At 40.8% G+C, this 23,224-nt stretch overlaps 1 protein-coding gene across 1 annotated transcript in view; it reads left to right on the top strand.

The window, feature by feature from the left end:
- Positions 1-23,224, top strand: part of FAM53B (family with sequence similarity 53 member B) — a 158,038-nt gene that overhangs the window by 81,516 nt on the left and 53,298 nt on the right. Inside the window, exon 5 of the mRNA XM_060241449.1 lies at positions 1,721-2,499. Within this exon, the coding sequence (XP_060097432.1) occupies positions 1,721-2,499 (779 nt within the window). The remainder of the gene's footprint in view (positions 1-1,720; positions 2,500-23,224) is intronic.

The raw sequence follows: 23,224 nt of genomic DNA on the forward strand, positions 1-23,224 counted from the left end.
AGTTTGATGTCTCTAACTCATGAGGGGGCTGTTCTACCATCTCCCAAACCAAAGAACCCAAACAAACGTCAAACTGGTTCAGGAAATCAAACGAACCATGAACCACCATGTTCCCAGTTTGTGCCCTTCCATTGCCCTGATACAAATTATTGCATTACATACCTATTCATGTCTCTGAGAGAATACCACTCAGGCACCTTATTGAATGTGCATTCATTATGATAAGACCATTGTAAAGCAGCAATTTCAGTTTTTCAAAATTAGGATAAAATATATCTGAGACTTCACTCATGTTGGATTGTTCAGGAAGGCCTTGAGTCCTGAGATGGCTTTTAGTGGTCAGAGTTACACATATAGGGAAACTATGGTTATGCTTTATCAATATCATTTAATAGTTGGTTTTACATGGTGAAATATAGATAGGTATCTATTTTGATCCTTTGTGATTGTGTTGACCTCACGTCCAAATAAAAAGAAAGGCAATAAAACACATGTTGTATGCTGACCTGCAGTTAACTTTCCAAAGAGCACAAGGGAAAGTAGTAAATAATATAAGCATTTCTCATGACAATTCTGTTTTAAAATACTTTTCACTTCTGAAGATTTATAGTTGTTTGTGCAAAGTAATGTTGAAATGGCTAGGTATCCTATATCCTCTTGCATAGGCTTAGCCAGGCCTTTTGTAAAATGTGATGTCTGGACCCTGAGGGTCATGGCAGCTTGCCATTAAAAATTAGTTTCTATTTCTGATTCTTTTGTCTGGTGCCTTGACCTGAGAATGCTCTGATGGCTGTAGTTAATATGGTGGAGAAATAAGCAACATCTAAATATAGAAGTAATTGTTAAATCTGTAATTCTTGCTTAGTGTTGTGAGAAGAAAAGTCACACTAGAACAAATAGCTGCTCCCTTCCACCAGCTCCAGCATTTTGATTGTTGACTGGCAACTCTTTGCAGGTATCAGCTGAAGAAGCTGGCAAGAGGCACATAACATGAATTATCTAAATCTGACCATTCAATATTACTACTGGAAGTATTTTACCATTTATTCGCTATTGGTTGTACTCTACTCCTTCAGGGTTTATTCTGATGAATAGTCTGTTTGTTTTCCACAATCAGTAGCTATTTGTCTTCATCAGTTTGGACCTGGTCACATGAAAATCTGATGTGTGTGTGTGTGAAGCGCCATCAAGTTGCAGCTGACTTATGGTGATCCCAACAAGGGACTTGAGGCATGTGAGAAACTGAGGTGGTTTGCCATTGCTTTCTTCTGAAGAGTCTTTTTTGGTGGACCCCTATCTAAGTATCAATCCTGCTTAGTTTCTGAGATCTGATGAGATTGGTGTATACCATGCTGCCTTCCCTTCCCAAAATTCTAACAGTCACAGTCAAATATATACCGTATGTGTCTGTTGTAAACCCAAGTGATAAATAGCTGCCTGTGATGACTATTGCTTTTTGCTTACATAGCTGTGTATAAATATGTTAATACCTTCCCCCCTTAGTATTTAGTGTACCCTGATTCCCTAAATGTTTCAGTCCTGCTGTCCTCTTTCAGTTCAGAATTTCAGGAGGCTTTTACTCTGCTATCGCTATGGTGTTGGTATGGACTCAGTGTCACAAATAATCCTTCAGTTTGCTTTTATGTAGGAATACCATGTAATGAACTGTATCATTATCCAGTGCTAATGAGTATATGTCATTCTATCATTTCCCAACTAGAAAATGACAGATGGAGAGATCTCAGCAGGAAATGTCCCCTTCAGATTGAGCAGCAAAGCACCAACATTTGGGACTGCCTTCCTGACAAAAGTGAAGAAAGCCCCATATGGCAGAAACAAGCAGCTAGCACATGCTCGGTGACCAACTTGATCAAAGACCTCAGTCTCAGTGACCGGAATGGCAACCCATCAGCACCTCCCAGCAAACGTCAATGTAGGTCACTCTCTTTTTCTGATGAGATGTCTAGCTGCAGGGCTTCATGGAGGCCTATAGGATCGAAGGTCTGGACTCCTGTAGAAAAGAGACGGTGTTATAGCGGGGGAAGTGTCCAGCGCTACTCCAATGGATTCTCTACCATGCAAAGGAGTTCAAGCTTTAGCCTTCCTTCCAGGTCAAACACTCTTTCCTCGTCCTATGACCAGTCTGGATTTAGCAACAGGTTTGGATGTCAGCCATGCCAAGGAATGAGGAGGTCAGCCACGTATGGACAGACGAGCGATATTTGGGGCAATGATCACACTTCTATAGAGAGTGGGCGGATTGACATTCAGCGGTCGCTCTCCTGTTCTCACGATCAGATATCCTTTTCGGAATATTGTCTGCCCTCAGCAAACAGCACACCTGCTTCAACGCCAGAGATGACAAGGCGCTCCAATGGGCTTTCACGAAGCCGGTCTCAGCCATGTGTCCTTAATGACAAGAAAGTCGGAGTAAAACGACGGCGGCCTGAAGAGGTAAAGGAACAAAGGCCTTCATTGGACCTTGCCAAGATGACCCAGGTAAGGGTTGATAACATCATAGACAAGTTTCAAGGCTATGCCAGGCAATCACAAAACCCACGTTTATTTTCATACAGGTGATGCATACACTCTGAACAAAACTTTGCATAGTAGAAATGTGTAGTATCAATAGAACCACAAACTCAAATGATTTGCTTACCACATTGGATTCTAGATTTTATTACATGTAATGTTTGCTGCTTCCTTTTGTCAGTGGGAGACAGGCTCAAATTCTGATAGACGTGACATTAATGGCACTGTATCTCACTCCCCCTTGTCACACTCCCTTAATCCCTGTCAAAAAGATCTTTCTAGTCATAGGGTTGGATACAGCCACCTTTTTCTCTCAATCTCATGCAATTTTCCTCCCTACTACAGCCCCAGTTTCACATGGCTTTTGGCCATGCAGTCCTGTGATCCCCATAAATGCTAGCTAGAGGAGTCCCCTGTCCAATTTTCTGCAACAGAAAATCTGGTTGGATCCAGTCCCTTATCTAAGATTCAGATAACTTGTTCATTTCACAGTGATGAGCATGATTAAAATTAATTTGTGTTTTTTTCATAAATAGGAGAATATGTTTCAGCTAGCAGGGTTTGAAAAACCTAAACTCATGTATGAAATGGCGGAAGGTGTGCTTCTAAAATCAAGGTGTGAAAGCAGGGGAAACGTGGTTCTTAGTGCACATTGTATTTCTGTTTGAATCCAGACTGGGTGCTATGCAGAGCTCAGACTTCAACCAGCATTTGTCTTCTGTAATTTTCCACTTCATTATCATGTTTCATTTTCAGTTGCAAAACAGAGAGCAAAACTTTCCTCTTTAGTCAGGGATCCAAGGGTGAGCAGATAAGAGAGCTGAAGTGTATATCAAAAGGGATGATTTGGTTCCATAAACTTTCAGTACCTATTTGGGAGAGAAGTGTTTTTGTAAAGTGTGAAACACATAACTAAACTTCAAGGACTTTTGAAAGAGCGATATCCCAAACCAGTTTAATCTTCTTATCTAATAAGAAAGTTTTATGAGTCAGCATTTCTACAGTCAGTAATTTACCAACATATGCTTAAATAGCATAATGATGACTTTGTGTGGGATGAGACAGAGATAAACTGGGTTTAAAGATATGATTTATTTATTTATTTATTTATTTAGAATTTATATCCCGCCCTTCCCACAAGTGGCTCAGGGCGGCTTCCAACATTAGATCCAACATAAATTAAACAATATTTAAACATGTAAGGGATAGCTTACCATCCCTCATAGAATTAGGATATTATATGATAGCTTACCATCCCTCATAGAATTAGGATATTAACCCTGATTTTCCTGACCTTATTCTAGTTTTTGTTTATTGCCCTCTACACATCAAAAAGTTTCCATGGCCCACTCTCTACGTAGTTTGCACAATTGGCCAAGGACTCTTAAAACATCTGTCTCTTCTCTTCTGATTCCCTTCTATTGTTTGCACTGACTTGAATTGTATTATAGGTCCCTTTGGATGCTCCTTCATGAAGAATGCCAAATGAAATGTACAGGGCATTTTAAAAAAAGGTGTTTTTCCTAAGCAGGTACAGCTGAATAGTGAAGTTTCACTTGTACTTTATTTCCCCTTACCCCAACTTAATGACTTTTGATAGCGGAAACTCATTTATGTACCTTTTATAAGAATGTGATACTTTACAATACTTTATGGCTGAACGGGCAATTGGATAAGTTCATTTTCTCTTGTATTTGAGGGAATGCTTTTTCTTTCTCTAGGGAAGTTTGGAAGATAAAAAGGGCAAGGAAATAACATGCTTGGGTGACTTCAGGGGAAAACACAGTAGTAGGTTATATTGCACTGCAGTCCCACTTTGAAAATGTGTGTCAGTGAAATTTAATATGCTAAGTTGCTTTTATTAGCTAATAAACTGGATAGGTAATAAAAACAACCTTATTATATTTTATGAGTCCCAAGTTGAAATCACACAGCTAGCATCACTGAAGGCCTTTTCATTTCTTGTACTTGTGGAAACAGTTTAAAATATATAGTAATGCATGTTTGTGCCTAGGTATATATAGGCTATTTCATTTGCTCCAGGCTGTTATCCAAGGAAGCAGCAGAGGTTTGTAGTAGAAAATGTAAGAGAGACCTCTGGTGAAAAAAACCTCTGTGACTGGCTTAACTTTTCATCAGCAAGGCTCCAGGTTGATCAAGCATCAATCAAAGCAGGATGTGGGAGGCTCATAATTGCTGTAGAAGCATGAAGTGCTTTGAAACTTGTGCAGAGGAGCATGATTCTGCAAAAGCGTGCTTCCTGAAGTTGCCATTGCAAAAATTGGTAATTGCCATTGCTGGGAATTGGCTATTTTTGTCTTTTATGATATTACAGTGCCAGATCCAACAGGATTTTTGGTACTGTGATATCACCTTCACTACTTGATGGCAGATTGGGTGGCCACTTTGAAAATAATTTAGGATCTGAATGCCATAGGAATGTAGTCTGGTCTTGATTGTCTGGGATGACTTTTAGGTGGTGAGATCTGATGTTGGACAAGTTGCATAGAAGTATGTGGCCCACCATGTCTAGATTTGACCCTTATCTTGTGGCTGTTGGTATTGAGCCAGACTGGGTTGGTTGAATGGGTCTGGGACCTAATAAATACCTTTCTGCAGGAGGATGTGGTTCTGACCAGGGCCGGATCTAGGGGGGAGCAAAGGGGACACTTGCCCCTGGTGCTGCAGGAGGGGGGGCCCTGCCAAATTGCATATGGAGTCCATTCCGTTCTGTGGGCCCAAAAGATAGAATGGACCCATCAGGGGGCATTATTTTTTTAATTTTACCCCTCCCCCCTCAAAAACATGTAGATCCAGTCCTGGTTCTGACCACCCTGAAAGATGCAGCTATGCAGCCCCTTCAAAAGAAGGCATTCCTGGGCCCTACAAACCTGAACAACTACTGCCTGGTGGCCAACATTCCATTTTTGGGCAAAGTGTTTCAACAGGGCAAAGTGTTTCAACAGGTGATAGCTATGCAGCTCCCGTCAGTCTTGGAGGAAAAGGATTATCTAGACCCATTTCAATACAGATTCAGGCCTAGGTTTGGAATAGAAATGGCCTTGATTGTTCTGACAGATAAACTTTGCCAGGAGAGTATCCCTGTTGATTTTCTTGTGGCTTTTGATACCATCAACAATGGTATCCTTCTAAAGACACTGGTAGAGTTTTGAGTGGGGGGTACTGTGCTTCAGTTGCTCTGTTCTTACTTGACTGGCCAGTTCCAGAAGGTGGTGCTGGGGGACTGCTGCTTGGCCCCAGGCCAGTTTTTGCTGTGGGATCCTGCAGTGTTCTGTCTTGTCCTCCATGCTTATAACCACTGGGAGAGATCATGGTGAGATTTGGAATAAAGTGCCACCAATATGTGGATGACACCCAGCTCTGCTTCTCCTTGACAGCTGAGTCAGGTGGGTCTGTGGAAGTCCTGAGATAGAATAGATGAGGGTCAGTAAACTGAAGCTCAATCCAAACAAGACTGAGGTGCTGCTGGTCAATAGCAAAGCTGTTTGAGAGCTGAGGAACACTTCTAAAGATGTGCATGTTCGTGCAAAAGCTTATACCCACAATTAAACTTTGTTGATCTTATTCAAACTTTGTTCTGTTGCTTCAAACCAACATGTCTACCCACCTGAATTTATCTTCGTGGAGGAATCATAGAATCATAGAGTTGGAAGGGACTTCTAGGGTCATCTAGTCCAACCCCTGCATAATACAGGAAACTCACAAGCACCTCCCCCTAAATTCACAGGATCTTCATTGCTGTAAGATGGCCATCTAGCCTCTGTTTAAAAATCTCCAAGGAAGGAGAGCCCACCACCTCCTGAGGAATCATGTTCCACTGAGGAATCGCTCTAACGGTCAGGAAGTTCTTCCTAATGTTGAGCCGGAAACTCTTTTGATTTAATTTCAACCCATTGGTTCCGATCCTACCTTCTGGGGCCACAGAAAACAATTCTACACCATCCTCTATATGACAGCCTTTCAAGTACTTGAAGATGGTGATCATATCACCTCTCAGCCACCTCTTCTCCAGGCTAAACATGCCCAGCTCCTTCAACCTTTCCTCATAGAACTTGGTCTCCAGACCCCTCACCATCTTCGTTGCCCTCCTCTGGACCCGTTCCAGCTTGTCTATATCCTTCTTAAAATGTGGTGCCCAAAACTGAACACAATACTCCAAATGAGGTCTTACCAGAGCAGAGTAAAGCGATACCATCACATCACATGATCTGGACACTATACTTCTGTTGATACAGCCCAAAATTGCATTTGCCTTTTTAGCCACCACATCATACTGTTGACTCATGTTCAGCGTATGATCCACTAAGACCCCTAGATCCTTTTCGCACATACTACTGCTAAGACAAGTCTCCCCCATTCTATAACCATGCATTGGATTTTTCCTACCTAAATGCAGAACTTCACATTTATCCCCATTAAAATTCATTTTATTGATTTTAGCCCAGTTTTCCAGCCTGTTATGGTCATCCTGTGTCCTGTTTCTGTCTTCTTCTGTGTTTGCAACCCCTCCCAATTTAGTATCATCTGCAAATTTAATAAGTGTTCCCTGTATTCCTTCATCCAAATAATTGATAAAGATGCTGAACAAAACAGGTCCCAGGACAGATCCTTGAGGCACTCCACTTGTCTCTCCTTATATGTTCTGTTTTTGCCATGTTGAGCACCGTTTCCCTCAGAAGAGAAGACTGAATAAAAGTAGGAATTGAGCAGTTCCGCCCTCTCTTCATTACCTGTTACAATTTCACTTTCTTGCCCTCGCAATGGGCCTACCATGTCCAAGCTCTTTTTCTTACTCTGAACATAAGAAAAGAACCCTTTTTTGTTGTTTTTAGCATCTTTGGCCAGCCTAAGCTCATACTGAGCTTTAGCTTTCCTAACTTTTTCTCTGCAAGCACTGGTGATTTGTTTATATTCATCCTTGGTTATAAGGCCCTCCTTTCAATTCCTAAAGGAGTTTTTTTTTATTTCTCAAGTATTTCTCAAGTCTTTAGAGAGCTGTTTATGGAGCCACTTCGGCATCTTTAAGCTTTTTCCATTTTTTCTTCTCATAGGAATTGTCTGTGATTGCACTTTCAGTATTTCGCTTTTAAGAAACTCCCACCCCTCCTGAACCCCCTTTCTCCTAAGTATTTCTGACCATGGGATTTTACCCAGCATAGTTCTAAGTTTATCGAAGTTTGCCTTTCTGAAGTCCAACCTATAAGTCTGACTATGTATAGCTTTTCCCTTCCCCAAGACTGTAAATTCTAAAATCACATGGTCACTACTGCCCAGGGTGCCCACTATTTCCACTTCTTCAATCAATTCTTCCTTGTTGGTGAGAATCAAATCCAAGATAGCAGATCCCCTTGTTTCCTTCTTTACTTTCTGGAAAAAGGAAGTTGTCAGCAAGACAAGTCAGGAATCTATTTGACTTTTCATTTTTTGCAGAGTTGGACTTCCAACAGATGTCCGGGTAATTGAAATCTCCCATGATCACTGTATCCCTTCTCTTGGAGAACTTTGCAGTCTGCAGTAGAAGTATCTCATCCAAGTCCTCTGCCTGACTTGGTGGTCTGTTCAGACCCCCACAATAATATCACTGCTATTTCTTACTCCTTTTATTTTTACCCAGAGACTCTCAACTGAGCTGCCATGCTCCGATTCACATATTTCCTCACAAATATATACCTCCTTCACATATACTGCTATGCCTCCACCCTTTCTCATTTGCCTGTCCCTTTTAAACAAGTTCTACCCCTGTATCCTAATATTCCAGTTGTGAGTGTCATCCACCAAGTTTCTCCTTCCTTAATTAGGACTTCCAGTTCCTCCTGTTTGTTTCCCATACTCTGTGCATTAGTGTAGAGACATCGGAATCCACGATTTATGCATCCTGAGGGTTTAGTTTCTGTACAAGCCTGCAAGTTAACATTACCTAGTGAATGCGCCACTCTTTGCAAATCTTTAATGTTCTTATCCTCAGTTTCTGGCATTATACGAGCCTTTGAATTATTGTCTTGCTGCCTCATACAATTTAATTTAAAGCCCTCCTTATTAGGCTGTTAGCAAACACCCTTTTTCCTACCGCCGTAAGGTGCAAACCATCTCTCGATAGAAGACCACCATCTTGAAAGCATAAGCCATGGTCCAGAAATCCAAAACTTTCCTGACGACACCATCGACGTAGCCAGTCATTTATTTGAAGTATTCTTCTTTCTTGTCCTAAGCCATTGTCTTCAACAGGAAGCACTGACAAGAACACAACCTGTGTGCCCAGCTCCTTCACCTTCTGACCCAGAACCACATAGTCTTTTCTAATACGTTCAGGGCTATGATGGGCAGTATCGTTAGTTCCCACATAGATCAGCAAGAAAGGATAGTAATCCGTGGGCTTGATAAGTCTTCCAATCCTTTCTGTCATATGCTGGATGTGTGCACCTGGCAGACAACAGACCTCTCGGGATGACAAGTCCGGTCGGCACACTTTGGGCTCCACCCCTCTGAGCAAGGAGTCTCCAGTCACCACCTTCCTCTTCCTATATTGGGGAGCAGAAGCTCTGGGTTTCTTATCCACAGGATCCTGAGAAACTTTCTTCAAGCTTTGTGGAGGCTGGGGAAGTAGCCCTTGTTCCAGTGGTTCAGAATCAGTTACTGTGGGGAGATCCTGGAACCTATTGCTGAGCAGCAGGAGCTCAGAACATCTCCTGATTTTCTTTCTCCTTCAGGTTACATTTTTCCAGGAACCCTCCTCCTGTGTTGGGTTCTCTTCTAATTGCTGAGATACTATTTCCTCTCCCTCCTCTTGTTCTTTCAAGAGCGCCTCATGCGTTTTGTCAAAATCCTCACCTTCCCTTAAACACTGCAGTGTGGACAATCGTGCCTCCAGTCCCTGTATCGTCTCCTCCAGCAGGGCCACTAACTTACACTTGCTGCAAGTGTAATTCGTGCTACTCTCAGGTAGAAATACAAACATCCCACAGTCTTTACACGTCACTGCCTCTGCTCCCTCAGGAGTGAGGAGTCAGCCTGTCCCAGGGTGGAGTTGCACTCCTCCTGAAGGAACAGGTTTATACCTTGAAAGTACTGCTGGATCTTGGCCTAAGTTGGAGGCCCAGATCTCCTCTGTAGCATGTTGTTTCTCTTTAACTTTGGCTGATATCCCATCTACAGCTGCTTCTTGAAAAGTGTGATCTGGCCATAGTATTCCATGCTCTGATTATATCTGGGTTAGATTACTGTAATGTGTATTATATGTGGCTGCCTTTAAAAATGCTCTGGAAACTTCAGCACATCCAAAATGCAGCAGCTAAGCCATTGTCAGGGACTGAATGTGGGGATTTTATCACCCCAGTGCTGAAGGATCTACATTGCCTGCCTGTTTGTTTCTGGGCACAATTCAAAGTACAGGCAGGTTCTTACCTTTTTAAAGTCCTCAATGGCTTGGAACCAGGGGTCTTGAAGGACCACCTCTCATATTGTCCAGCCTTCTGGTTAAAATCTGCCTCACAGGCTCTGCTCTCTGTGCCCTTTCCTTTAGAGGTGAGGCAAGGCTTTTCAGTACTTTTTCAACACTGGAACCTCACTTATGGAATGCTCTTCCCCTTGAGACTTACCTGCTACCTGCATTTCTTTCTTTAAGGCACCAGGCCAAAATATTTTTGTTTATCCAGTCTTTTGATCATTAAGGGGTTGATCTTTTAACCAGGGGTGGAATTCTAGCAGAAGCTCCTTTGCATAATAGGCCACACACCCCTGATGTAGCCAATCCTCCAAGACCTTACAAAAAAGAGCCTTGTAAGCTCTTGGAGGGTTGGCTGCATCAGGGGTGTGTGGCCTAATATGCAAAGGAGCTCCTGCTAGAATTCCACTCCTGCTTTAACTCTGTTTTAGTTGAAATATTGTTGTTTCAAGCTGTCCAGTGGTCTGTTTTGTGGTTTGTGGTTTTATGCTGGGCAGAGTTATTAATGGTGGATTTTAATTAATTTTAATGTTTTATTTTTATTATTTTTACTGTAGAAGCCACCACAGATAAGTTTCTACAGGTGGCATAAAAATTTCTAAATAAGTGATTCAGTGTGCTCTGCAATGGAACAGAACCTGCTTTTTAGATCAGGTATGTTTATGCCATTGCATAGTATTTTTGTAGTGCCCTGATACTACTCTGGTGGAGCTGAAAAAGCATGCAAGAATCTGAGAAACAATTAGGTAGTGAACAATCATGGATATTTACTAAGCAAAGTAATAGTAGGGAAGTGCTAATCTTGAATGGGTGGGTATCACCTTTATCTCCATGGTGATTACTAGTGCTATGAGAGAAAGATAATGAGTTCAACCTGTCATCATTTCAGTGCAGTTTTCTTAGCAGTTCTGTGCAAGCACCTTTGAGAGGCGGCTGTGATGTAGCAGTACTTGGTCGGTTTTCCTGGTAACTTTTATTGTGATTACTCACATAACCTGGGATTCGCACCCTATGTTGTACTGTGTGGCTCTAAACAAAAGAGCAAGCTGGTATTAACTTACCATTTCACTTTGCCAAGATTCATATGTTCAACTGCCATGGGTTGTCCTAAGCATGTATACACTCTATGTGTGTTTAAGACTGCAGCTTTAATGAAGCAAAATTTGATGCCACATAAGATGATGTGTGGTAAATTTCCCAACATATACATGTGTGTGCTTTAATGAAATGCATCTACAGGGAAGGAAGAATTTGATTGGAGAGGAAGGGGGTGCTCAGCATTGCCAATCAGTTGTTTCAATAAATAATGTGTCCTCCCAAGTCCTTTCCCAAACACAGGGGGCAAAGAATATCTTTTCTACTGGAGGAAAAAAGTGGCAAATTTTGACTGGAAGAATTTTATTAAGGGCAAATAGTTAAGTTCTCTCCCCAATGCTCTAAGCAGATTCACAACATCTGATGAAATGGGCATGTGGAAACTGCAAGTGAAAAACTTAAAGTGAAAGCAAACTCGGTCTCACCTGCAGAAAGATAATTTGTGTAATAATAGTTAACTTGGTGGCTTTCTTCTCATTATATTCTAGGGCAGCACAAACAAGTCCTTGCTTTGTGAATTTATATTATTTATTAGGGCATTTCTGTGCTGCTTGTCTTCCTAATGGGGCCCAAAGCACTTAAAGAAATTTCCAGAATACAAAATAGCCAATTAAATGTAATTTAATTAATCAAAACAAATTAAATGAAAGAAAACAAATGCATCCTAGACAAATCCTTATTCACTTAGCCAGCTAACACAGACTCTGGGTGTCCGGCCATGGGCTTACATCCTGCAGGCTCCTGCAAACACAGCCTAGACCAGAGGTGTCAAACTCATTTGCTATGGGGGCTGAATCTGACATAAATGAGACCTTGTTGGGCTGGGTCATATGTGTCATAAAATATAATACCAGGTAGCAGGGCACAGACAAAAACAAATTTTTTTTAAAAAAAAACTTAAAACGTGATTAAAACATTAGCACTCGTTGATCTTAAAGGTGCTTTCTTTGTATCTCTCCCATGAGATCCAAGGAACTGGACAAAGGAAGCTCTGGCTCTTTCCTTCCTTCCCTAGGGAACCAGGAGGGGGAGGAGCCTCAGCCAATAGAAGGAAGAGAGACTTGCCTCATTAGCTCTGCTGTGCGATTGAGAGAGCCTGGCAAAGCAAACTAGCCCCTCCCCCCACTTCCTCCTCAACACATGGGAAAATAGAGGCTTTGCTCTGTAGCTCTTGTGCGATAGAGCAAGCCTGGGAAAGCAAGCTGTAATGCAGAAGGAAGCAAGAGGGAGGGAGAAGGAAGCAGATGACAGCCAGAAGGAAGCCAGATGACAGAGGAGCCCTCTGGGGGCCTGATTCGGCTCCAGGATCGCATGTTTGAAACCTCTGACCTGGATGGTATTCAGCTGCTGCAAACAAGGTGACTGGATCTTTCCAGCTTTGTCTTCTGGATATCACTCAAATTGCTGCTCCATTTCCTAATCATCTGAGTGCCGTGATAGTCTGATTGCTTAGATATTATTCCCACAACATCCTGAAAACCGCCAGAGAGAAAGAAAGCACTGTGTCATGCTAGTGATTGGATACATATAACAATATAACAATCAAATTCTAAGCACAGCTTTCATCCTCTAAATAGACTTTGCATTTGATGGTGCCTTTAAGCATTGACTTTGTCTAACAGTGATGAAGAACAGTGCAGTGTGTTCTGCTGTACAGCAGGGTTCCTGCTGTGTAAGACAATGTGAAATTTTCTCTGCCACATCTTTGTTAGTGCACAGTGCCTTTTGGGTGGGTCCTTGTGTGCTTTTGCCATCTGGATGGAGGGACCACCAAATAAATTAGCTCCAAATGGATGGAGGGACCACCAAATAAATTAGCCCCAAATGCTAGATCAGAGTTGTGAGAAGCCCAACATGATGGAATAGTACAAGGAGACATTCATGCAGCGCAGGGTTCCATGTCATTGTAATTATGATCAGGCTTTTTCATCAAATGTAGCTGCTTTTAATGCAATGCAACGAATCAGTCACATGCTTCTGATTTGTGCTAAAAGCTGTTTTGTTTTAAAAAATACCCTAGGGAGAATCTGAAAACACATTTTATTCAGGGACAATCTGAAACGAAACTAGGAAAGAGTTGTCTCAGAGTGGATATGACTTGAGATGTGAAAGGATGGAAGGGAGGGGGAATGAAAAAGAAACAATTATTTACTTCTTCACAAAAATGCTAAAACTAAACAGTACCTGATGAATGTGGTCAACAGCAGAGAAAACCCACTTCTAGAACATATTTTAAAAACTAGGGACTGCCTTCATTTGTTGTCTCTCATGTGAAAACAATAACTTCCCATAAAAATGTTTCTCAGTTTTGTTTTTGTTGATTTTTAATGCAATTTGTTTGAGAGTTGTTAGCTGCCTTGAATATACTAATGGAAAAACAGGTTATTGATCTTATAAATAATTAACCAGGATGGCCAGGTTAGTACATTGTCACGATTGACATTTTAGGCTGCTGGAAGCATTTCCTTCACTCTGATTTGACATTTGTCCTCCATAACATTACAATGCCAAATCTGATTGACTGTTTAGCATTATGGCACCATCATATTCACAGCTTCATCCTTGATTGGCTGAGTATTATATCCTCAAAGTGATCCAGCATGCTCTGTAAAAGATATAATCTATTTGTAAGGCTGATCCTATATCATAGATATTTTTAATTTTTATATTGCTAAGATACTACAGAGTTATTACTGTCGTGACTGAACTGCATTACTCTGCAAGAACTTTAGAAATAGGTCTGTACAATGAGAAATCACACATGAATGAACTTTTCTTTTAAATGTATTCTGGTAGCAGCACAATGGAGCCATTTTCAATTGCTACTGAAAAGTAGAATTTTGCCTAAGGCAGTGGACTAATTTAGGAGACTAGAGCTCTTGTTCTCCATTCTTAGATTTTTCTGTGTGACCAGAGGCAAATCACTCCACTTTTCTATTCCTCAAAGAGTTGCTGTGAGTCAAGCCTGTTGATGTTTGTAAAGTTCAGTGAGATTCCTAGAAACTGGCTTTGTACAAAATAGTTCAAACAAAATATTAAAGGCAATGCTGATTTTAAAGGTGTTTAGCACATACAGTAGGAAACGTGCATTCCTTGCAAGGCTACAGTTCTATGGTAATTTCTCTAGTTCAGAAGCGACTCTGTTCTCTGTGCCCCCACATTTAATCTGTGGTTATTTTATCAGCACTCGCACCAGGAAAATATTGAAAGCTCAAACTGCTAGTTGTCCACGTCTTCTGGGGTTCTATATAGAATCTTTCCAAAGCTTATGACCTGAGGAGCCTTTGTAAATATAGTGTAAGTTCCTATATCTGCATGTCTTTCTCTCTTTGTGTATACCTAAAGAATAATCACACAGAATAACTGTGGAAATTAAAAAGGGCAAAACCCTATATGTACTTGAATATGTGTCAGTCTCATTGATTTTACATAGGATAGTCTTGGATGGATGCATATTAAGAACTGGGATTGTAGGGTTTCCGTCTCATTGAACTATGTTTAACTGCAGCCATGGGTGATAATTGAGTCAAGAGTTCATATTTGTTTTTGTATTTGCAACATTGAAGTGGTATTTGAACTAAATAGTTATATCAAATGAATCCACTGAGCTGAGAACTCCATCTGTCTTCTTCAGTGTGCAGTACTTTTTATCTGCCTTGCTGTTGGGTATCAGCACGGTTATCCCTTCCATAATCTATTTTTCATAAGGTCATGGCCGCAGCAAGCTCTGCAGGTTTGATCTCACATTAATAAAATATTTGAACTATCTTTGATAATGCCAACAAAGCAGTTTTATGGAGGGTACTTGCATTTCTTTGATGGTTTAATGACTGATAATTTTAACGCTGAGTCATGAGAGAAAATGGAGCAAAGCAGCACAGGCAGCCGAGAAGCATCGTGGCCAATTAAACTTGGCTTTCTTTGTTGTAAGAAAGAGTATTTGTTGAATGAAAGAATATTTGTCTAAAACAGATTTTCCCCCATTCATTTTCATTCTACAATCCGAAAATGTCTTCTATTAGTTCTGAGATAAGTAAAAAAAGAAAGATGTACAAGCACAGGTTTACAAACAATATAAATTTTGCTTTCTTGGGTAATTCATGGTTCAGGAAGAATTTGCAGGCATGGGACTGATATCTGAGAACAAGTTATTTAGGGAGAACTTCTGAGACATTGCCTTTGGAAAGGAAAGGACCGCTGTGCAAGCACCAGCCATTTCTGGCTCTGGGGTGATGTTGCTTTCACAACGTTTTCTCGGCAGACTTTTTACGAGGTGGTTTGCCATTGCCTTCCCCAGTCATCTACACTTCCCCCCCCAGCAAGTTGGGTACTCATTTTACCGACCTCGGAAAGATGGAAGGCTGACTCAACCTCGAGCCGGCTACCTGAAAACCCAGCTTCTGCTGGGGATTAAACTCAGGTCACGAGCAGAGTTTAGGACTGCAGTACTGCAGCTTTAACACTCTGCACCACAGGGCTCTTTACATCGCCTTTACCCTGTAATAAATTGATAGAGAAATAGGCAACCTGAATACAACTATAAATTTCAGTTCCAATAGTAGGACTTCCCCACTCCATTAGAACTCTTAAGATTAAAGATGTTTAGGTATGATGTGAATCTCTTGTACCAAATTCTCAGAATCCTTAAAAATTACAACTTCAAGGTTATAGAAGCACTATTGCTAAACCCCTTTCTGCTACACATAAATGGTTACAGGAGACATGCTTGCTGACTGGGAAAAGCCATCAAAGGGTAGAATAAGAAAGATAATTGATCCCATAAATGTATATCTGTGCAGTGCGCAATGTGTGATCAAGGATGCTTGCAATAAGGTGCCAGCTACTGATTAGCCATGACAGACACTTAACATTTAAATGTCTTCTTTGGGTTTTTCTTGCATTGTGGTTGCCACCCCAGAGCTCCCCTGTGTCTGGTAACGTGTTGATGTTCAATCAAGTGAACATTTTCCATGCCAGTTTCAGCAAGCTAGGTAGAGGGCAGGGTACTTTCAGCAACTGTCTATATAATCTGAGCTAGCCATATGATCAAAATACTGTCGGGGATCAAACTGGTAGTAGTAACCACATGACAAAAGTTCAGTCATAAACTGTCTAATTTTGGAGTGTAAAAAGGGTTTTTGAAGAAATTGCTTTTGTCAGAATTTCCTAAAAAGCAATACATTCTGTCTTGTTTGACACACAGAGTAGTATTTTGTATAATAAGTTTCTGCCGAACTGGTCATATAGGTCACTATTCAGTACTAAAATCTGTGATCTGCAGTCACTAAGAAATCTAGGGTTGTATCTGGAAAGTGTTTTCTCCATTAGTAATTCAGGGAGCCAGGGGCAGATATTTCAAGAAGGATGGGGATGAGAGGGGTAGAACTGCACTTATTGTACTGGTTTTGTTAACCTCTGACTTTTTAAAAATAGCATTGGCTGCCAATAAAAAGGCTTGGTAAGGGGGTGTTTTGTTTTTTTAAAAAGATCTGTATTTAGACTCCTGGATGTTCCATTGTTGGCTACTTCAAAATACTGATATGACTTAAACAGGCATAGTAGATATTACTTGGAAGCTGTTGTTGTGCTTTGTTTGTGTACTAAAGCAAGAGTCTGACAATTAGATGTGAAAAACTGATAGAAAAGCTGTCATCCGAAAACTCCATTTGATCTCTTGGCTCAAAGATGTGCAGATGTGAATAAATACTTCAGATGGTATATCCATTTTAATATAGATGTGTGCACAGGCTTGCTTCAAAAAGCTATCCTGTGACCCCCAAATATTATACAACTGGCTGTTCTTGCTGTTACTACTTGAAAGGAATTTTGTTCCATTGCGGTTAGAGGGGGAATTGTATGTGTATTTGCAGCTCCTGTAGGGGTGTCCTCCCCTATTGCCCCCTATGGAGAAAGAGAAAGGAAGGCTGCCACATCCTTTGAACATTGAGAAGCATTCAGCTTAAAAAATATGTGTGTGAAAACCCCTGTACCCAGGCAAGTTTAGGTATTCAAAACCTCTAGTGTATATAACACTTCACTTTGGCATTTGAGTAACTGTAAGTGGGGTTTTGTGTTTGTTTCTTTTTGTTCATGCAGCAGCAGAACAGCTGCTCCTAGAGCTTCCTTTCCCCTTTCTGTTTTTTAGCACTGTTTTAATCCCCAACATCAATCAAACCACAACACTTAAAAGGGGTACAAAAGCTCAGTTTGTTCTAGTATTGCCCTTGACATGTTTTTCTCTCATTGTGGAGGCAGGAAGACTGAACTGTAATGTAATATAATAGAATTGCATTAACTTCTCCTTGTGATAGAGAGAAAAAAGGTTCGTACTGAACTTTTGAAGGTACTTATTAAACATCTAACACAACTTAATTTGGCTAGCTGTGCATTGGTAGCTGCTCTGATGAATAAAGACAAGAAGATCAGGGCTGTACAGAATCCATATTGGCTCTGGGTGCCTAGACCTAGAAGCAATGGAGTTACTGCATTTTTAGGGGAATCCAGAGGAATACTGGAATTGCAGGCAAGACGTGGAAAGTGGCAGGGTTTGTAGATTGCTGCTTGTGAATAAGACAAAAGTCTCATGGCCTCTTGCAAACTATCAAAATGTATTTTTGAATAAGCTTTTGTGAGTCAGACCTTACTTTATCAGTTGCAAGCTTGTTGGTGGTGGGGTGGCTGACTGGGTAAAGGAGCAGGAAGGGAATTAAATCACTTCCTCTTCTGCAAGTGCCAGATGTAAGAGGCAGGGGGGGCAATTTTGCCCTTTCCTAGGTGCAGCCCATTGATCTGCATGGCAACCTGGCTATGCAAGTCTTGCGATTTGGAATCCAACCTTTCCAGACTCACAAGGGATAAATGCAGAAAGATACGCAGTTTGAGCCAACGGCTAATTTGATCCAACCCACTGATTTTCAGCTCCCTTGCTTATCTCAGCAATTTTTGAAAAAACCATCTTGCACGTGTTAGACAACTAAGACTGGAATATATTAGACATTGTTTACTTTGGGGTGGAATTAAGCAGCAGCTTACATCCTAATAGTTAAAGTAGGCAAAGTTACATTTTCACTGCCCTGGGAGCTAAGTACAATTATAAAATGTGGATTTATGGCCGTATATGCATTTATTCAGTAGTTACTAGGGGCCCACATATGAAATCCACTGACAGATTCTAGGTCAGGAAAAGTATCTAGAAGTCCTGTCTGATGTGTATCATAACCCCCTATCCAAATGTGGTCTGTTCTCTGGTACAGAAATAGTTTGTAGAGGTATTTGTATTTCAAGAGAAGCTCCTCTTGCCGCCTATGGTGAGCCTTTATTAACAAAACTGAGGATGTATCTGCTCTACAAACTTAGTATTGTTTTATACTAATTTAACTATAATGGCTTCTCCTGAAGAAGCCTAGGGATGGTAGTTGGTGAGGGTCATGAAAGCCCTTCATTAGAGAATTTTTATTCCCCTGACTCACAGAACTACACTTACCAGGTATCTCTGGGAAGGGTATAAGATTTTTAAAGCAGTTTTAGTGCAGATATGCTCCAAGTTTCCAGGATTCAGGACAGTGGAGTATACACTGCACTAGAACCCTAATTGTTCATAACTATAGATACTTAAATAATTGTATTTTAAAGGGCAGATTCGGATCTGCCAAACTGGACAGTTATTTCATTGTGCCACTGAGACTTCTTCTGAATCCAAGGCTTGCGCAAGATGGCCAGATGCACTTAGATTATAATCAGTGTTTGTAAAAAATGGGCAGGTGTAGTGCTGTAGCAGGCAGGTGCTCTTGCAAACTCATAAACATTCATTCTTCATTTTTCACATAGCCTCAACGGACAGTGATCTGAGACAGCACTTTGTTAGTTGATACATAACTCCCTTTGTTTTCTTGTTAACATATTACGGGAGTACAGGAGAGTACATGAGGGTTCTATACCCTATGGCTTAATCATTATTAAGCTTGACATGGTGGAGGTCCATTGTTTTTGACTGACTCTTCAATTCTGTGAAAACTGGATGATAAGGCTAGGGGTATGCTTATAGGAGATTGATTTAGGTTCAGCATGTAGGATGCAAAGAATATATGAGATCTGATTTTGCAGGAGCAATATTCACAAATTGATAGCATGCAGATAAATAAAGCAATTGTATCTGAACAGTTATGGCTGACCCAATTTTTGCCTGGTCAAGCAATAATCAGAAGCCGATTGGTCTGTGGCTTTGAATGAAATATTATATGTACAGTATCAAGCCAGTTAATGTTTTAAACAGAATCTATGTACAGTTTAGAGTGTAATCCTTAACAGAGCTTAGGTCAGTGAGCTCAGAGCCGCCCTGAGTCACTCGCTGGGAAGGGCGGGATATAAATCATTAAATAAATAAGTAAGTAAGTAAGGGTGTAGCTGTGTTTAGGATTGTACCCTTAATCAGTTTGCCCATGTTAGAAAAATGCTTTTAAGGGCAAGGATATACAGATATGTACTTCTGTGCCTCTGTGTCGTTAAATCAGGGGTGTTGTTATGAGGGCCAGATCAAACGTAAATAAGACCTTGTCAGGCCAGACCATGTGTATCATAAAATGTAATGCCAGGTAGCACAGATATAAACTTTAAAAAGGACACAGCAAGCACAAAGATTTTTTTAACTTAAAACATGCTTAAAAGATTAGTACTCCTGCAGTATTTTGTTTGTTTATATTTTGTTTAACATTCTTCGATAACTGACACCTCTTGCTCTGAATTTTGCATCAAAATCTGGAAACAATGTCTGAACTGTAGCAATCTTGAGTAAGTGCAGCAATTAAATCTTCACAAGTTCCTTAGCAGGTGAATTAGAAGCAAATTTCTTGAAGGAAACACCAACAAGAAGACAAAACAGAGAAAGGAAACAGTCACACAGAGGCTCAGTGGCAGAGAAAACAATGTTCTTAGCAACTATAAGATAGCAAGGAGCGCTAAAAACAACCATGTGTCAACACAGAAAACATATTTGGTAACAGAATTTCAGCAGCTATGATATGGATTATATAGCACTAACTTTTTGGCAAGAAGCATTAGATGTAATCTGAAATGACATGAAGTTAATTGTCATCAGCAGAGGTACAGCTGTAGTAGTTCAGTTCACAGTATGGTTAAACCTAGGGTGTTTTACCAAGTTGTTAAAGAGCTTGTGGGAGGTTTTTTCTTTGTTTTTTGGGGGTGGAAAAGCTGGCTGTTTGTGTCTTGCTGAGTTCTCATGCTGGATAGTCTACTGTAGCCTACTCACTTTAAATAGGTACCTGATTTATTTATTTATTTATTTTTAAATTTATTTTATTCGATTTATATCTTGCCCTACCCCACTGAGGCGGGCTCAGGGCGGCTTACAACAGTAAAAGCTAACAGAGATCAGTTTAAATATGATTAAAATTATACAATAAAATACATAAAAACCTAAAAATACATTGGGATGTGGCAAAGTCACAGGTGGTTGACTGGGGTACCGACAACAGCATCCTTTGTGTACAATAGGCCATACAGGCTACCAAGCCTTAATAGCTGCAGATGGATCTGAACACTTAACAACAAGCTTTGGAGAGACTGGTTTGTTCGTTGCCAAGCTGATTGTGCACAATGAATACAAGCAACCATTTATGTGTGTTTATTTGCGCAAGTATGCATGTATTCGGTTGCTAAGCCAGTTATCTGCATCATGCTGCTTACATGGGGAGGAGAACCTAAGGGAGCTGGGAGGGACAAGAGGTGATGTTACAGATAGTCACTTGCCAAGTGAGTATGAGTATACTGTGGAAAACAGCCTTATGTGTAAACAGTCATCTGTGTTTTCCCACAGAATCAGAACTAACCTGTTGATATATAGCTGTCTAGGAACAATATTAAAATATACCCCTTCCCATGCTCTCTTCCCTGTCTCATTTTGCCATATGTTTTTTGTTCAGGTCTAGCATGGTGGTATTTGGTCCCTCCAATCTTCACAGCAGCGTGAACCTAACTTGCTATCTCTCAGTGATTTCCCATCCCCAAATCCCAGCAGGCTGCTCGTGACCACTCATTCATGTATATTTGACCCAGGGCCCATTGACCTAGCTTGGTTTTCTCCACAATTCTTTCTTGTACTCTTCTCATTGCAAACTTGCCCATCCCTGCTTTGATTCCAGCTGTTTCTCCAAACTGGTAGTATATTTCCTTCCCTGCTCCTTCAGCCTAAGTTGCTTCTACAACTGCCTTGTATGGTCAGTTACTGTCATCAAGTAGTAAGGCTTTCTCTACATGAAAGTATATGAAAGGATGATCCTACTTGAACTTAAAATCTATTTCTGCATATTGTGCAGATTTAACTATTACATGATGCATTTTCAGGCATGAGCTTTCATAGGATGAAGGATGGGAGGGGGTATTAAAGAAGGAAGCCTCTCACTCCATGATAGAAATAGCTAAGCTGAATAGTCACTCTTGGAGTAAGAGTTTCAGGTCAGCAAAGCAGTAGAGACCAAGAGACCCGGCTTGTGTGCTCCCGAAGGGATTTTCTTCCCAGACTTCAGCAGCCTGAATGGTCTTCTGTAATTATATACTCTCTGGATGTGGTTCTATTTATTGCTAACATTTTGCCCTAGATTGATCTGATGCTGTATTTCATTTCAGAGTCAGCATGTTTTTCAAAAAATGATTTTTCAAAGCACTTTACTCTTTTATAGTCCTGATGAAAGACAGGCATAGCATTACTTGGCTCTCTACATTTACCCACAAACTACAAAAACTTGGTATTGAGGTGGGCATCTTTTCTTATGTGACAAATTATATATCTTAAGAACAATTCAACTAAGGATTATGGATCACGAATACCAAAAAGTGTTCCCCTCACATTCCCCTGTTTGCTCTGCAGCCAATCTCGGTATACCCCAAAGACATGGGAAGATACCTCATTATTTTTTTACTTTAGACTCCCCATTCCATCGTCGGACTTTTACTTTGGTGCGTTTAAATGCCTTCCCATCAACAGTTCTCTGTGGTAGGTTTAGACAGATACCTCTTCAAAACAGATCGTGCCCATGTGAATTAGGAGTCCTTGATCTATATCCCATATTATTTTAGAATGTCCTCTCCTGGCCTCACAATGTAGACAATTTTTAGCTGAATATCTCCAACACAATCTATTTACTAAAAGGAAAATTCTATCCTACCTTTTAGAAGATGTTAATCCCCATATTACTACATGTGTTGCGAACTTCTTAGTAGAAAGAAGCCTATAAAATTAAATCTAGGCATACTACTATATTTTAATTTCTTAAGCAGCAGCAAGAGGTCTAGTTGCAGTTAATCTGGCCTCTCTCCCTCTTGATTAGTACTGTTGGCTGCTATTTTAATTGATTGTTTATGTATTGTTCTTACTATATTTCAGGCTCTTGTACCTACTTTTGATTGTGAATCATTATTGCTCTTATGCCAATAAAGATCTGAACTTTGAACTTTTATAGTCCTATTGAGTATTACCTTACATGTATGCTTCAGACACTTAAAAGTTCTTGATGAACCTTTCAGCAGGAATATTGATTGCATGCTCTGTCAAAATTAATTGGTTAATTCAGGTCAGAATGAATGAGAGATGGGGCGACTGTGACAATATCTGTCTTAGCCTCAACTAGTAATTTAAAATCTTGCAAGCTTTTGAAGTGTATGCTGATTATCCAACATCAATGTTAAAGGAAAATTAAAAATAACTTACATGCTCAGGCTGTTTTCCCTCTCTCCCCCATCCAGTTGCAGCAAACACCAGTTTTTCCTAATCTTCTCCAAATTCCTTTACACTCTTTTGCCTCACATAGACTTTTTTTTGGGGGGGGGTGTCCTGTTCAGTCCCAGCCAGGACTCGTCCAGCACCCCTCTTCCCCCGGCGCAGCCCAATGACGGCAAAACCTGGGGAAGTGAAGCAATTGCTGACTGATTTTGTGTGCTGGCTGAAGAAAAGCAGAGCCCCACTGCGGAGCTGTCCCGAAGGGCCTGAGAGGCATCCCCCAGAGCCACTGAGTGAGGCCACAGGTCTGGGCAACCCGCTGCTTTGCTGCGTCATTGCTGCCAGAATGGAAAGAGCAGAGTGGCACCTGGAGAACCCTGCCAGCCCCTGGAAACAGCTGACAA

This window comes from Heteronotia binoei, chromosome 6, assembly GCF_032191835.1.
Source record: "Heteronotia binoei isolate CCM8104 ecotype False Entrance Well chromosome 6, APGP_CSIRO_Hbin_v1, whole genome shotgun sequence".
NCBI classification, from domain to species: Eukaryota; Metazoa; Chordata; class Lepidosauria; order Squamata; family Gekkonidae; genus Heteronotia; species Heteronotia binoei.